We start from the raw sequence: 18,046 nt of genomic DNA on the forward strand, positions 1-18,046 counted from the left end.
CAGCCTGATATATCACTATTGTGATTTGTGAAAAAGAAGAATAAATTGATAGGAAAGGATTTTTATATATGGTGCAGCATTTAATTCATAAATTTAAAAAAACAGTGGCACGATCTACATTATAAAAAGATAAACTTGCAGCGAAAATCAATACTATATAGATACATTTTCTTCATACAAGAATAATGTTAACATCTTTATATCCATAACAATGAACTGTAAAATGAATTACATCATGAATGCAATGAATTGCATTCATAACAATAATACATAACAACATTCATTGTAATGGAATCTCATCAGGCACATAATAATTCTGATTATCCTGAAATGCTATGGAAAAGAGAAACATTTTTAAAATGCTTAGATTAAGTGTAAGCGAAATCATTCTTCTCTAAGTGAAAAGGCGAAAGCAGGGAACTGAGTGGAAAGTAAAATAGATTTTTTTCTGGACAGCCATTTTGGATCCCTTGTTATGGTATGGAATGTACAAGAAATGCTCTTCCTAAAAAAATGACAGGCAGTTTTATTCTGACGGCAGTTTCCCAAACTTGAAGTGCAATTCCAATGCTTCCCGCCTGTTTTCATAGGTAGGGAGCACTGAAATTGCTAAACGTAAAAAGAGAGCATTGCAAGAGCGACAATAGTGCCATAAGTGAGCAATTATAAGCACGTCAGTTTCTAAATTCAACTTCTGGACACTTACCTATTACTTCTCGGCTTGGCAATGACATTTTGGACGATTTCTGTTCTCCAACAGGTGGTCGTAACACAGAAAGCAACTGTTTTTTGCTCGAGGCCTTTGATAGTCGTGCGATATAAGCGTTGATGTCTTGCTCTGTCATCTGCGAAGAAAATAATAAATTGAAATAACATAGAAATAACAGTGAGATTTTTCGCTCCTCTAAAATACATGTCAGCAGTAATATGCATTTGGTATTTTTCTTTCATTTTTATAAAGCCAGGTGCAACATAATTCTGTCAACATATTTTATTTAGTCGCCGTAATAAAATCTTTTCAATTCTGTAGCACAGACCAGAAATAGCAAGGACTGATTAATTTTTTTCACTTTTTAAATAAGCACATTTTTCATAAGGTTTTTCAAACAAATGCATTTGCTTTTGAATGCATGACTTAACTATGGCTTTCAGGACTTAAAACAGTGGGATATGTTAAGAATATTAGATAACTGCATTTCTTCATAGTAGTTATAAGATCCCATTTAAGTTCTTTAACGTGTTATTTTGTGTTAAAACAGCTTTCCTATCTTCCTCATTTCGATTTTTCTGTCATAATGTAAATTTCTTGCTCACGCGATATTCAAATGAGGTAAAAAGAAGAGAGCATTTAAAGGAAGCTTTAAGGGCTGAAGGACATGTTGCTAATTTGATTCCCTTGCGAATAATATTCTTCTGCGTCGAGCTATCAGGTTTGTTACGCTGACCTTAGAGCCAGCTTGCGCGTCATTCTGATTGTGAAGCCGTTAAACTAACTAACTTACATGTCTTCGTTTTAATTAGTTTAGCCATTGGTTCACTTTTGAGTCAAATAAAAGGATTTTTTACACCTTTCTTCTATCTCTAGCACAGCGAAAATTCTCGTTTAGTGTTGCTATGCAAAATTTAAGAATTAGTAATTAGTTTTTATATTTTTGATAACACTGAAGGACTAATCGTCATAATTTCAAAAATAATCTAATAAATGTTTAACTTTATTTCCAAATACGGAATTTGAATCAGATCTAAGCAAAATCATTGATCTATTTCATTATACAGAGTTTGATTAAAAAATATGAACGAAATTTAGGTAATTCAAAAATACATTCATAAGATTTAAATTGGTATTCTCCTTGAACAAAACAGAAGAGAAATTGTTACCGTGATATAAAATTTGATTTGTGAAAAAACAGATAATACAATATAAAATACACTATTATAAAATGTATTGCTAAAAATTACTGTAACGAAATATTCCTCTCTTTAACTCTTATCAAATTAAAATGTAATATATTCATTTAATTTCCCTCCTTCAAGAGCATCTTTAAAAGTTTATTCTTTTGCATATTAATAATAATTTGCCGTCGAAACATAATAGCAATATGAACTAAATTTATTTATAGTAATAATATATTTAATTTATAATATATATAAACGCAAAATGTAGAGAAACACTTCTTTTCCAATTGAGACAAATTTAAGAAACTTTTTTTGAAAGGCTATTTTGTGATGATGAATCATCCCCAAATTGCATTTTAATTAGTCTAAATTTACTATCGTATTCGATAACTTTATTTTGATGAATTATAAACAGAACATTTACATCATTTGAAGTATCACCATCTTCGTCTTCGTGGAGCATATATGTTGGGCCTGGCTTCTTTGTATCATAGCGCATATCTCTTGTAAACGTAGGCAACCCATTATTAGCAGGCAAGATAGCATATAGTTGATCTTCTAAATAATCATCTTCAATAACATCTACAAAAGAAAACAAATTACTTAATAATATTTCTTTCAGAATAATAATATACTAAGCAACAAAAACTATAAGATTATCAGTAAATCGTAATGCTGTTTTACATCATAAGTGTCAATAAATTGTAAATGTATAGAATTAATACTTTGACTTTTCAAGGTAATTTACAGTAAATGATTTCACTTTTCATGGAAAGTAAATGCTTTCACTTTTCATGGAAAGTAAATGCTTTCACTTTTCCATGCATGAAAAATTCAGTGCAGCGTTTGAAAAGAAATTAAACCAATTGGCATGTTTTAACTTTCGTTAAGATATGTAATTTTGGTCTAAGAAATATTTATACCAATTTGCACATTTGCAAAAATGCATACATTGGTATAAAATTATTCAGAAAATCAGAAGAAGAATGAAAGGACTTGGTAATATTATAGGAATATAATAGGAAATATAATAGGAATATAATAGGTAATATAATATAATAGGTATGGTAATATAATAGGAATGGTAATATTATTTATGTTTTCCTTTAAGATTCTTGATTTTTCTCAGTTAAAGTAAAAAGGTTAACATCCAGAAGAATATTTAATAAAATACAAATATCTGGTTAACTGTATATTTTGAAACAGAATAAATTTTCTGTTTTTCTGCACATGGTTTTCCATGATATTTCCCCGTACCATATAATCACACGACTTAAATCTATTTTAAACAGATAACATTGAATTATTTTACTTCTCTCACTATGCATGTATGTCTGAACATCTCGAAATCCTGATCAGTTTCCTTTGATGAGTCACTTCAATTTATAAAAAGTACTAATCATATGCAAAAGCAAATCAAAATTTCAGTTTCATTTCTGAAAAGTAATAACTACTGTGTTACAAAATCTGTTTAACGAGGTATCTGGCATATCTGGTTTGAAATCGTACTTTTTAAAATCCAAGCACTACATCCAGGATTAGAAAATTTAGTTCTTCTAATCATTACATAATCATTACATAACCGTTTACGCATTTGACCTGCGCGTGTTTTCACGACCACTCGTCTAACAGAACTTTTTAAAATCCAGAAGTCTTGTTTTCATTTGAGGACGGCTTTGCAAAATTCGATGCAAGCTTACTGCTCATAAACCCTTTTTTCTATTTTTACAATCTGGAAATTATAAATAATTAATAATAATTCATAAATAATATATTTATAATTCTTTCTACAGAATTCTTTAATTTGTTTGCTGCAGATGCAATGAGTAACATGGAATCTAACTTATAAAAGAATAAACGGCATAGATACTGTTCACATATTGGGCTCCAGAAGTTACTCGTAGACCAATTGAAGAGGCATTTAGAACTCGGAATCCAGACTGACAGAGCAATCATTAAATCAAAAAATGTAATTCATAAGTTTTACATATTATCTGGATAGTTAATTACATATATCCTGAGGATGTACGATTTTTGCATCTCTTCCTATATTTTCGAATAATATTTACCAAAAAAGAAAAAAAAAACTTTTGTTATTATTGATGATGCCTCGAATATTAAGGGCTAGATTGCTCATGTTTAAAGCAAGCTAATACATGCTTCTAAATGTAACTTTATTTCTAGAAATGATCACTAATCCTTTTTCAGAAACGAAACTTTTCCTAAGCCGGCCAATATAATATACAATAATTCGATAATCCGATCAACATTTACTGATGTGAAACCTTCTTAGGCATTTGGTGATCATATTTTATTCAATAAACTTCAAACGTTTTAATATAAAAGTCCCTAATCATCTCTAACTCCTCTTGGTTCATTCAAAGCACTATAATTTATACAGACTTGATCTTTCAGCTATCGATTCCATTACTGAGCATCTAGGTTTCACTCAAGTATAAAGAATTCACAATAGAAATCAGTCTGTTTTAAATTATGATATGCTTATTGACCTTTTAAAGGCAAAACTCTTTTGTTGCTGTTGTTTTGTCTAATCTCGTTTGTCTGATAACAAAACAAGCCAACGGCAAGGAGGCAATATTGCGCTTGTCGTCGGCAAGAGCCTGGGGCAGCACGCTGCTGACTGTAGGACTTAGTTCAATTCTACCCAAAATTTTCAAGAAGAGCACCTCGTGAGGACGTTTTCGAAGGTCTCCCGTCCTTCTTCCCCTACCAGCAAACCAAACGAGAGGACTTCCGATTCGCTGCATAGTTTGAGTGCCCCTATGCCGCAAAATAGGCATACCTGAATTTAAAAATTCAGGTATTCGAACTCGGGCCTTTCACTAATCGCTATAACCGTTGTGCGGCTAAAGTGTTTTTTTTTTTTTTTTTTAATATTTTCGCAGCTGACATTAAGAGTTAAGATTCTTTATGAGCGTTTTGAAGCTACTAGAAGATTTTTGAACTTTTAGCTATTTTGTTTTCACAAATTTTCCCTCTACCAACTTCCTTCGTAACGTTCAGATTTCTTTAAGTAAATGAAGTTGGTTATGTGCACTTATCATATAATTTTTAATAAAACCTTCCGCTAGTGAAACGACGATATTCCTGAAATCAACTGTCCCATGTTTAAATAAGCTTATATTAATGATTCAAATACCGATATCTTAATATAAAAATGAATTATTTCAATAAAAACGTGTATTATCGTGAGTTTGTATTTCACGATTCTTTGAATAATGCTAATAAAATTATGAATCTAATACTGAATGGTGAAAATCTTTCCTCCATGTGTATTAAGGCACAGCTACCGGCTCTTTTGAGCCCCACTTTCCTTACCTAAAATTTCCTTCCGCGACATTATTTGTTCATTAAATTCTTTTTCTTTTCGACTTGTATTTTATCGCTTATTCTACTTCTACTTTTTTCCTTCTGAAGGCCTGACATATCTGTATTTTGGCCTTCTCAGAAGTGGTGGCAGTAATCGACAACACTTACTGATCAACTCTAGCAAATATAATTTCACCTGCTACTTTAAAAACGAATTTTACCTTCGCAAGTTAAGAAAATGAAAACTAAACTCTTATACATTGAAATTATAATCAAATTTTATTATATTTGCTAGACCGAATTAAATTTATTCAGAAAATCTTATATTATGTTGTAGAGAGATTAGGTGTTTTTTTTTTTTTTTTTTGAAAAGCAGGCAAGATGAAAAATGACCAACGGCTTTGCCGGGAATCGAACTACGGACCTCTGGAATACGCGCCGAGCGTGCGCACCACCATACTACGAAGGCATGCCAAGAATGCGGGACAAATACCTTATATACTCCACCTTTTAAAGGGCGAATGGGGTTTTTAGGGGACTCAATCACCAAATCCTGGGTCTGGAGATCCATCATCCAACACCCTTTTAGTTAGGGTGCCAGTGTAGAGACATTAGGTAATTTGGAAGCAGGGAAAATGAAAGATGAGCAACGCCTTCGCTGAGAATCGAACCGCGGACTTCTGGAATACGTCCAGCATGCAGACCACTACACCACGAAGGCACGCTAAAAAGGCGGGAGAAATACCTTATACACTCCCCCTTTTAAAGGGTGACTGGGGTTTTAGGGGACCCAATCGCCAAATCTTGGGTGTGGAGAATCATCATCCAGCACCCTTTTAGCTTTATAGTCCATAATTTATGCTCCTCTTATATCACTGAACAAAATGTTATGCTTTTATGTTTTTTAATTCAATTAATTCTTAATATCGCCATATTGGAGTTTTCTATTTTGTATTCTTTCTTTTCTAAAATACGTCAGGAACCTGCATAAAAATTATTTACAGTTTGTGTGTGTGTATGATGTGTGTATATGAAACACCATCATATGAATATTTTAGAACTTTAAAAATATAGGGGCCATTTCGTATCGTACATTTTATTACTTCGTGCGAAAAAACAATAGATGAATATTAGGTTTCCTGTACGTAATATACTACTCGCATTTCATGGAGAGTAGACTGATTTACAATTTTTTTTCCCACAGTTCACATAGGAATCGACGACTATTTCGTGAGCTTTTTCAGGAATGGAGGATTATTGCTTTATTGAAGAGTACGCTGGCTTTTCCCAGAAAGTGCACTCGCGAGATTTTGGAATTTGAGGGAGCGTGTTTTAAAATATTTGGAAGAAAATAATGAACTGCCCACTGAATGCTTGCTGCTCAGAATAAAGATTGGGCATATGATTTAGGTTTGCTTCAAATTTAAGGATTACAGGGAAAATATTGTATTTTCCTATTTCAGTGGGTCATATATCTTCTTTTGTGAACAAACGTTTGCTTTTTTGTGCTGATTTTGCAGAAAAAAAAGATTAACACATTTCCCAGAAATACAAAAACTAGCTACTAAAGTCAATAATGATTCGGACTATGAGAGATTTAAAAGTTTAATATCCATTTTGCTGGATTTATTCATTTCTAAGTTTAGTGATTTTCAAGATGATAAACATAATGCTGATCTTTTCATAAATCCTTTTTTAGTTTTGTTCTCCTCCAAGATCTTAATCGCTGCTCGCTTGAAATCCAAATAAAAATTACATACCTACAGTACCATATTACACTGAAAATCAAATATAAGGAACTTTTAACTGTAAGTGATCCAAATTGCTTTGAATTTTGGAAATTTGTACCAACAATGTTTCAAGTTTTTCATTTTTATTTCATGCATAACCTGACTGATTGAACCTTTAAAAATGTGTATTAACAATAGAAACCTAAGTTTATCCTATCATTTTATTTATTATATTATTTTTTAAATCTTCACCATTTAGACTGATATGGGGAAAAAAGTGCCGTTTGTTTAAAAATCCCTTTGACTGCGAGGAAAAGTATCATGTGCAAGCATTTGCATACATGTGAATGACATCTTTTGACATCATCAGTTGGATAACGATGTCTAGCTTTGCCTTTTACTCATTCCGTGAAGGAATGAATACATATTGATCGTTTCCTTTAAAAAATATCACCTTTTATGAAAATAAAGATAATTTTAGTATCAGTACAGAATGTAATTCAAAGTTCATATGAGTATCTGTCACGATAGTCCAGCTCGCGTTTATGAATGTAGACTGAACGAAAATTTACTGAATATCACAAAAAGAAAAAAAATAGAACTTACCACTCAGACTATTATTATCTGAAACATCTGATTTTGAAATGCCTTTGGTTTCTCCTCTGTTTGCAAACGGCAGTTGGCTGACATCAATGGAACTTGTAAACCTAGGGTTCCAACGGAAATTTTCATCTTCATCATCTTGAGGAAATATTCCAAATGTCGGCTTCTCGTAAGAATTTTCATCATGGTTTCCAGCACTATCTATGGGTTGATACACACTTTTTGGAAAAGAAGGTATTTCGTCTCTATTCTCCTCCTCAACATCCGCGACTTCATTTATTGTATGACTTGGCAATCGAACTCTTTTTTTCTCATAGGAATCTACTACATCGTCTGATGCTAAATCACTGTCTTCATTGACTGGTAACCATTCCATTCCACCCTCTGTAAATGCTGGGCGTTGATTCATATCGGAAGACAAATCAGTTTTGATCACTGGTGTCTACAGAAAAAGACAGAAAGCGTTCGATATAACAAGGCATTTTGATTAAAAGAAACAGGATATATTTGTAGTGCATTTTAGCGCAGTTTAAATAATGGTGTGTTATATGTATTTCTATTTGTCATACTACTGCAGAGAAAATGTATATGCATTTTTAGAGCAATTTCCGATAAAGAATTAAAAAAGAAAATGTTTGGGAATAAAATTTTCTGGCCGCAGGTTAGTATTTCAAATGCAAAATATAATCTGCTACTTCTAAATTAATTTTATGCACAACTGATAATTTTTGTGAACATTAATGTTATGTTATGTTATGTTAAAAGATATTTTAATGGGGTGCATAACATATACTTTGGTAGCATAGTATCGTTTAATTTAATTATAACACAATTACATTAAATTTTTCTATAGTTGAATTCGCAGTATGCAATTTCATACGAAACATTGCTCCGATAAGTCTTCGTTCGCAATTGAAATCATAATTCGCGGTGGCGCTAAATTTGAGTCCTTATGCAGATTACGGATATTTATTAGTCTTTGAATCGCTGAATTTAAATTAGACTACACACCGCTTTAAGTACTGAAGTGCTGAAGTACCATTTAATACAGAAGATTTAATTAAAGCAGAAAGTAATCACTATGGATATAAAAAACTCTTTTTTCAATAATAATAAAATAATAATTGATAAATAATTGCTAGCAAATAGAAACAACAGAAAGTTACTTAGATAACATATCTTTCAAGATAGAGAGGATGTTTACATATTTTTAGAACAATTTCGATACAGAATTAAAAGAAAGCAAATGTTTTGCAATAAAAATTGCTGTCAATAATTTATTATTCAAAATCAGAAATACCATCTGCAACTTTTAAATTCATTCTTCGTTTAAAATCTCAGACGCAGAAACCAATTGCAAGATCTTTAAATACATATGTGGCTCACGAGACAGATGGCATATGGCTCAAGACACACACACGCACACACACACACACACACACACACACAAAAAAAAAAAATACAATCCTCTGTGAAAATTATTTAGCAGGAGGCAGATGCAAATACATTACAAACCATGCTGAATAATGGGTTTGCCTAAATGACTGCATTAAAAATGAATATATATTATCAAAACTGAATAGAAAGGAAGTTTCAGTAAGGAGTTTAAGATTGTCGCAGGTTTCTCATGTAATGGGAAATTTAAAATGAGGAAAGTGGAAGAAAAAGTTAAAATCAACTGAACGTTCTACATCCGACATTTACAGAAAAAATTATATTTCTTTATAATAACGATTCTCTAATATTTGAACCTTTAGTGAAATTTCATCAAGACAGAGTAATACGTCGAAAGGTACCATTGCATTCTAGCAAAAATGAAGATTGATACATATTGTTGCATTCTACAGGTTCGTAGATTCGGAGTGATTGATGACAACACTTGATGAAGAATCAAAACACAATTTATTCGTCAGTGTTACACAGCGCAGCTCCAGAGATGAGTTACAGTCGTCGGAAAACTCCCTGAAACAATCAGCAACACAGCCTTCACTCTATCAGGCTATAACGGTGAAGACAGCTTCACGGCAAAGCACTAAAGTAAATATTCCACGGCAAAGCACTACTCGATCGATCGCTCTTCAGCTTATCTCTGAATTCAAAACACTACCACTGAACTCAACATACTACAAGATACTCTCTTACTCCGCGTACAGGGTAGGGTATTTATAGCTTTTGACACCTGCCTTCGAGAACATTCCCGGGAAAAAGCCCGTAAGAATTCGTTCTCGAATGCTGTCGCTCCGTCTATGGGATATCGGCAATTTTGTCGCGCAATGGACTATTTTCCGTCAAATCTGGCAACCCTGTATTTCCACTTTCTGGTAAATCTATTACCAGCTATCTCACCGCAGCTAGGCTGCATAGATACCTTTTTAACGTAGTCTTATGAAGACCTCTGAAGTCTGACCTACAGTCTCCCCAATTTAATTTTAAATTTATTTTGTATACTTCTAGTTAACACAATCTGTTTATCACTAGTTAAGCTCATGTCTTCTAGCAAGATATGTTACTTTTGGGAAAAAATAAGTTCTATTCTAATATTTTTAATAAATACTAAACTAATTAAAAAGTCTATATTTCTTTATCAAAGTACAGCCTAGTAAGTAACGCATGCTGAGCAGCATTATAAAATTCATACTTTGAATTTATTAGCAATCTAATATACAAGCACTGAGTTTCAAGAAATCGATTCTAAATCCAGTATGCAATTAAACAAACTAGTTAAATAAGCTCATTGGTAATTCACAATCAGAATTAAAACGATTTGGATCGTATTGACAAATATGTTAAACCACATTTCATAATAATAAAATTCTTCCAGGAAACTATCTAATTAAAATTAAAAAAATAATACCAGTACTTTTCTTTAAACTGAAATATGTTCTCTAAATTACCTTAAGTAAAATTTTCAAATCAGAGTTTAAAAAATCCAAATACACTAAAATAATATCCAGGGCTCATACATGCTATTAGTTAAAAATTGTAGAAATTAAAAGCAACTTTTCCTGTTTACAGATTAAAGATTTATAAAGCTAAAAAGTGAAAATGCACTTAAATATTACTAATTAGTTTTACTTATTCGCACAGTATATCTGACATATTTATATCTATGATACAGAAGCGCACAGATTTTCAGTGGATAAATGTATAGTAAAATTGATCTGCTCCTAATTGTATTTAATTGCTATTATATGAGTTAATTTTTTCTAAAGAAAATTATACCTTTTAGTTACGGTTATTTATTCCGCTAATGTAATTTGATACATTTTGTATAAATTTTATTTATCTGTTTTCTAAATTTTGCATATGTATCGATAAATTTAATACATCCGCTGAATAAAATATATAAAAGTTTTATTAAAGCAAAAAAAATATGTTATAGTCTATCATCTATGAACACTCATAAAACGAAAATTACGGTTTATTCACAGTTAATTTATGCTAAAAAATTTTATATACGTTCAAGAAAGAAGAGTACATTAAAATTTTCACTAGACAATAAATGAAATAGAAAATCTAGAATTTTAACATCTCGACAAATTTGAATATGTGAGAAGCAGCGGGGGAGATCAAATATATTGAAATACTCACAAAAATCATTCGAAGCGACAATATAATGAAAATCTTTGTCTTATTATGCAAATATGTAAAGTTGCGTAATTTTTAAAATTGCTTTCGTACTCCAACTACTGACATTTTTCAATTATTAAGAAATATGAATATATATATATATATATAGAATATATATATATAGAAATATGAATATATATCATATTTATAATATGAATATATATATATATATATATATTCATATTTATAATATGAATATAAAAATATATATATGAAATATGAGATTCAAATGTCCATAATTACGAAACAAAGATATTGTCCACGAGTGATTAAGAAGTATATATCGAAACATTTTATTATATCTATATTTTTGCTTTCCATAAGAGGTTTCTTGCTTAAGTGATTTAAATAATGATCTTTCGAAACCAAAATCTAAGAATTAGAGGATCTTTTACTTTTGTTTCAGTCTTTACTTATTTAAAATATTTCATATCTGTTTCCAAGAAAATAAATGCAGCTGCAACATTATAGAAACATCCATTTCTTTATGCAAAAAGTACTTGGTTACTACCTTTTAAAAATAGTCACGGATTATTATCGTCTTTCATTAAGTATATTTCTTCAAATAATGTTGAAAAATATTGTGTATTAATTTATAAAATGTATTTTTTCATTCAAATAAATTTTTATAAATTTTCTTTCCTCCTTTCCGAAATAATAGTCAGGAAATGTCTAGTATTAATAGTTTATAAACAAACGTATTTTAAAACATACGTATTTCAGTGTAAATTAATTATTAAGCTTTCATTTTCTGTGTAAATGTTCCTGTTTACATTTACTGTGTGCGCAGAATTATCTACATATAAGTTTAATAATTTAAAGAGTCATGTGCATGAATTTGACACTTTTATTTAATAAGAGTTTTGTACTCGAAGCCATTAGAACTAATGGCTTCGAATTCATTTAATATTCTGGCCATTGAATAATTTCCAGAATATTCAAAATGAATATTCTGGCCATTGAATTCATATTAACCTTCTATTCGTAATAAAGTTGGGCATTTGCAATTGCCTTTCGAATAATTATTTAACACATAACAAAACCCACATGCCATATTGAATATCAGTATCTAATTTTCACTTTTAAGTCTCTAAATGTCTTTAAAGGTAGGAATCTTTTCAAAACATTTGGATCATTATCTTATGGTGCATTTTTTGAAGTCATATTGTCACGTACTTTTCATCCATACAACTTGGTAAGAGTTCAAAATTGACAAAACCCAAGATCATTAATTTATCTTACATATCGAATCTTATATAGTTCCAGAACAATGCCATTCGATGGGATAAAAAATTTCATCTTAAATTTAATCAATCGTATTATCAGACAGATTGATTAATTTGAAAGTAATAAGTACACTTTTAATACTATACTTGGTATACTTAAAATACATTTAATTGAGATATTTCCAATTGATAAATTTTATAAATATTTGCATCATTTTTGCAATCGGTAAAAGAGGTATTTAAAGTCATATATGTGGTAGGAGAGTTGAAGATGCTTAGCTAGAGTCAATAAACAAGTCCAACGTTTTCCACGCCACAGAACATTTAATAAAATAACAGAAGAAGGTACATTAAATCAAGTCACAGTGCCGTTTGATACAAACAGGATTCCTCATTGTCACTTTTACCAATTTTATAACATAGCAGCTTATTGCCTACTCGCACTTACTGTTCTATTATGCAGTTCAATTTACCACCTCCTCGTGAAAACATACAGTTCATTATTTAACCACCTTCTCGTGGAGAACTACGTCTTACCACCTTCTCGTTGAGACATATTACCACCTTCGCGTGGGATTAGAAGACTCTCTATCTATGTCATACTCCTTTCACCTCGCTCTCGTTGCTGGTGCATCGGTGAGGCCCTCTGGTGGCTGTGTTACGAATACTACATATATTTTATTAATCTTTCCTTAAAATCTTTTGTTTGCTTTACATATATTTCGCATTGGGAAAACGGATGAAACAATCATAAATAATCAACATATATTAAAAACAAAAATGACAATTTTGAACTATGAACAAAACTTAATGAGATTAAAAACTTTAATTGTTTTTCTTCGATTTCTCAAATTATAATGATGCAAGTTGTAATTTTCATTTTATTCAAGAGATTTAATTATTTACCCATGAATAAATATCACTAACGTAGAGTAGGAATCTGGAATTTATTCATTACAGAGGGTTCAAGGTTATTAAACGGTGATAAATTTAAAACTGGAAGATTTGATATTTCCGGGTCTTGTTTTTAAGAAAGCATTTAATGAAATGTCCTTTCCTTAACATATCGTTTAGAATACTACACAGCACTCAAAGGCACAACACCCTAATGAATACAGAATTACGTTATTTTGTACTTTAGAAATAGGTTATTTCTTTCATAAATATTAAGATGTGATTTTTAATAGCTGTTTAATTTGTTTTAAATAGCTGCTTAGCTTGTTTCGTGCATTTTTTATATTAGACGTATGATATCAAGAAAACAGCAAGACAAATACAATCTACTTCCTCGAAGAATTTATTATCAAAAACTGCAAAAGTAAAAATATTTAAGCATTTAAAATGTAAAATATACTTGAAACTTAAAGAAAAAAATATTTTATACCATGCACATTATGGAATTAGAAATATTTTCGTTAATTACAGTTAAACATCAAATGTTCGTGAAAGTTATCAGTTACATATGTTTTAACACCTAATTTTATTGTTTTAAAACTTCTCAGATTAAATTTGAAAGATAATTTAAATATTTTTTCTTTGCCTAACTGCATCTTATTGAGAACCGGCTATATTAGAGTTAACATCTGCAAATCGCTCTTCTGAATTTTTTCCATTCTTTTACCTGTCATTTTTACCAGGACAGAATTTGATATATTACGTGAAAAGAACATAGCTCTTTCGATATGTAGAAAGAGGAACTAACTGCCTTTAATTCTAACTTATATATAGTGATACATGCATATACTTATACATAGTGATCCTATGAAACACACAGATATCTAGGATTAATTATGCTAATAGCTTTTAACCTGCGTAGAAAGATTTATTTAGGTAGACTGTTGTGAAATGAACTGAAGTAATAACCGGCGCGAGGCGCTGCTGCTTGTGACGTCAGCCTGCGTGCTGAGTTTTTTCGAATGTTTTACGTGTGGACGAACGAAAGCTGAGCTCGGAAGAGTGATACTGTTTTGATGGAAATAAAGAATGATTTATTAAGAATTTTTTTGTCTTTATTCATAATGCACCCAGCCTCGGGTAGAGGCAGGCCCGCAACTGAACGAACTGTTTTAAATATATTTGATTTATATATTTTCTGTGTTCTTCGTAACATAGTGGTACCCTCGGCGGGACCGGGTGCTTTGAATTAGAATTTTCCGATTGAACTTTTGTTATTGAATTTCGATTTTGAATATACTTTGAAGATGGATTTGATCGCTTTAAAGGCTCAAAGAAAAGGACTTAGAATTGCGTTTTCGCAAACCTCAAGGAAAACCGAAAGTGAATTAACTAAAGAAGTAAGAGATTTGAAAATACTTTCGATTTTGAAGTGTCAACTTTGTGATAAATTCCAGAGACTTGACGTATGCCAGAGTGCTATATCGCAGCAAATTCTGCAGACTGAAGATGGAGAAAAATTATTTAGTGATGATTTTCAAGAAGCGGAGAATTATCGAGATAAGTTTCTAGAACAGTGTGCTCAAATAGATGCGGAAATACAAGCCTCTTCTCCTTCAAATAATTCCGAATCTAGGAAATTTAAATTGCCTAAAATTGAGCTTAAAAAATTCAGTGGTGAAGCTAAAGATTACCTGACTTTTTGGAGTCAGTTCCAGAAAATCCACGATGACAAAAGTATCGCCGATGAAGATAAAATGCAGTATTTATTGCAGGCCATGGAACCCAAATCGAAAGCAGAACGCCTAGTCCTTAGCTTCCCGGCAACGGCAGCTAATTATCCTAAAGCCATCGAACAACTAAAAGAGCGCTTTGGACGCGAAGATTTACTTGTGCAAATCTATGTGAGAGACTTGTTAAGCCTAGTGATGAAGAACGCTGTAACCGGAAGAGCAAAAACGGATCTACCCTCCCTGTATGATGAACTAGAAGGAAAATTGCGAGCGTTGGAAAGTTTGGGAAGAACCCAAGAAAAATATGGGGATTTTTTGACCCCCTTAGTGGAAAGTTGCTTACCAGAAGAAGTACTGATGGCATGGGAAAGAAGCAGAAATCACGACTCCATTGAAACTAAAGGGAATCGATCTTTGAAATATTTAATGAATTTCTTAAAACAGGAAGTTAAGGGGGAAGAGATGGTTCTCCTCGCAAGAACTGGTTTCGCTTCCCAACAGAACCATCGAAAGAAAGATTATAACCACGAACAGGTAAAGCAAAATGATCCCGTAACAGCATCAGCTCTAGTAAGTCTTGAGAATTCAGGTAAGAGTGTTCCGAACTGTAATTTTTGTGAAAAGAAACATTTTAGTGAAAAATGTTACTCTGCAAAAAAAATGACTTTAGCTGAAAAACAACAATTGTTGTTGAAAAAAGGTGCTTGTTTTTCTTGTCTGAAAAGAGCGAGTCATATTAGTAAATTTTGTCCTTTCAAAGGTAAGTTAAGTTGTTCTATTTGCAAAAGTTGTAATCATTTTGATGTAATGTGTAATCAAAAGCTAAAAAATAATGATCAGATAAATGTTTCAAAAGAGAGTTCTCTTTCTAACTGTAGCAGAAGCGAAACTGTATTTTTGCAAACGCTTTGCGTTCGAATTCGGTGTCAAGGTCGCGAGAAAATTATTCGCTGCATAATTGATAGTGGAAGCCAAAGTAGCTACGTTAGTGAAAATATGATGAGTCAGCTTAAAGCATCTCCACTTCGGGAGGAGACAGTTATACATGCACTGTTTGGGGGGGGACGAAACGAAACCTAAACAACATGAAGTGTTTTCGGTCGAGGTCAGCAATTTAAAAGGAACATTCGCATGTAGTTTTGAGGCATTATCGGAAAAAAAGATTTGCGGTTTTATTCCTAAGGTTAAGGATAAAGAGATTTTGAATGAATTAAAAGAAAAAGAAATCGAATTTTCGGATCCATTGCGAAAGGAAATTGAAATTAACCTTTTAATCGGAGCAGATGTTATAGGAAAGTTATTGACGGGAAATTCTATTGAATTACAGTCCGGGGTAACGGCTGTCGAAACGAAACTTGGGTGGACGGTATTTGGCAAACGAAATTCGGGTGAAAAGGATAATATTTTGAAAACATTTTCAATGCATGTCAGGAGAATTCCTCTGAATGAGTTATGGGAACTTGAAAAAATAGGAATATGCGCTCCAAACGAAACTGTTAAAATGAATGAAAGTTTTAATTTATCTGAATTTGAGAACAAAATGAAAATTCTTCCAAATGGAAGATATGAAGTAGAACTTCCGTGGAAATGTGATACGACACATTTAACCGATAATAAAGAATTATCCTGGAAAAGGTATCAAAAGATGATCTATAAACTCAGATGTAGTAAATTTTTCGATGATTATCAAAATGTGTTCAAAGAATGGGAAAGGTTGAATATTATTGAACGCGTACCAGAAAACGAATTGAATAATGAATGTCATTATTTGCCGCATAGGCCTGTAATCAAATTAGGAAGTGAAACCACGAAAATTCGTCCTGTTTTTGACGCTTCTGCATCTGAGAAAGGGAGACTCTCTTTGAACGAATGTTTGTGTAAAGGAATAAATCTTATTGAATTAATACCTGATATTATAGATCGTTTTAGAATGTATCCGATTGGTATTAGTGCCGATATTGAAAAGGCTTTTTTAATGTTATCCGTCGCATCTAAAGATAGAGATTTTCTCAGATTTTTTTTCCCATGCAATGAAGAGAAATTAATTTATAGGCATTGCAGAGTTGTGTTTGGAGTTTCTTCGAGCCCCTACTTGTTGAACGCATCTATAATGCATCTATTAGAAAACTGTCCACGTCAATATAGTGAAGTTGCTCAAAAATTGAAATCGTCATTTTATGTGGATAATTGTTTATCTAGTGTTTTTAGTATTGATGAACAGTTTATGTTTATTGAACATTCCAAATTAATCATGTCAAATGGATGTTTTAACTTGCGCGGTTTTGAAAGCAATGTGGCTGGTACAAATGTTGACAAACATTCAGGGGATACTTCCGTTTTGGGGGTAATTTGGAATTTGGATAATGATACGCTGAGGTGCTGCACAGACACAGATACATTGACCTGTGATACAAAAATCACAAAGAGGACAATTTTGGCAATTGTGCAGACAATTTTTGATCCTATTGGTTTAATAACGCCAACTACATTGCTTCCAAAACTGTTGTTGCAAAAATTGTGGAAAGTGAAAATTGCATGGGATGATGAATTGTCTCCGAATGATGTAAATATATTTTTGAACTGGTTTAAAGAACTTAATGTTTTGAAAGATGTTACTTTGCCTCGATACTTGTTTATCAATGACACGTCTGAACTACATGTATTTGTGGATGCTTGCAAGGGGGCGTATGCAGCGTGCGTCTTTGTTCGATCAATATTTAATTCTGAAGTAAAAATAAATCTCGTACGGGCGAAGTCTAGAGTATCGCCTTTGAAATCTTTAAGCATTCCTCGCTTAGAATTAATGGCCTGTTGTATAGGTTCTAGACTTGCAAATTCTATTATCAAAGCTCTCAGTTTGCCCGATTTAAAAGTTACCTTCTGGTCTGATTCAACCACTGCCCTTTGGTGGATAACAGAGCAAGGAAATTGGTCCGTTTTCGTCGAAAATAGGGTTAAAGAGATTCGAGAGTTGACGCGAGGTCATTCATGGAGACATATCCCA

General features: G+C 32.0%; 1 protein-coding gene across 2 annotated transcripts in view; it reads right to left on the reverse strand.

Moving 5' to 3' along the window:
* Positions 1–18,046, reverse strand: part of IA-2 (tyrosine phosphatase IA-2) — a 991,654-nt gene that overhangs the window by 588,299 nt on the left and 385,309 nt on the right. For both annotated transcript variants that reach the window (XM_085816984.1, XM_085816983.1), the window contains exons 6-8: positions 7,563–8,001; positions 2,321–2,478; positions 707–845 (exon numbers count right to left, since the gene is read on the reverse strand). In XM_085816984.1, the coding sequence (XP_085673110.1) occupies positions 707–845; positions 2,321–2,478; positions 7,563–8,001 (736 nt within the window). The remainder of the gene's footprint in view (positions 1–706; positions 846–2,320; positions 2,479–7,562; positions 8,002–18,046) is intronic.

Source organism: Stegodyphus dumicola, chromosome 5 (genome assembly GCF_044657685.1).
Source record: "Stegodyphus dumicola isolate Sdum_Otavi_A_Nest chromosome 5, ASM4465768v1".
NCBI lineage: Eukaryota > Metazoa > Arthropoda > Arachnida > Araneae > Eresidae > Stegodyphus > Stegodyphus dumicola.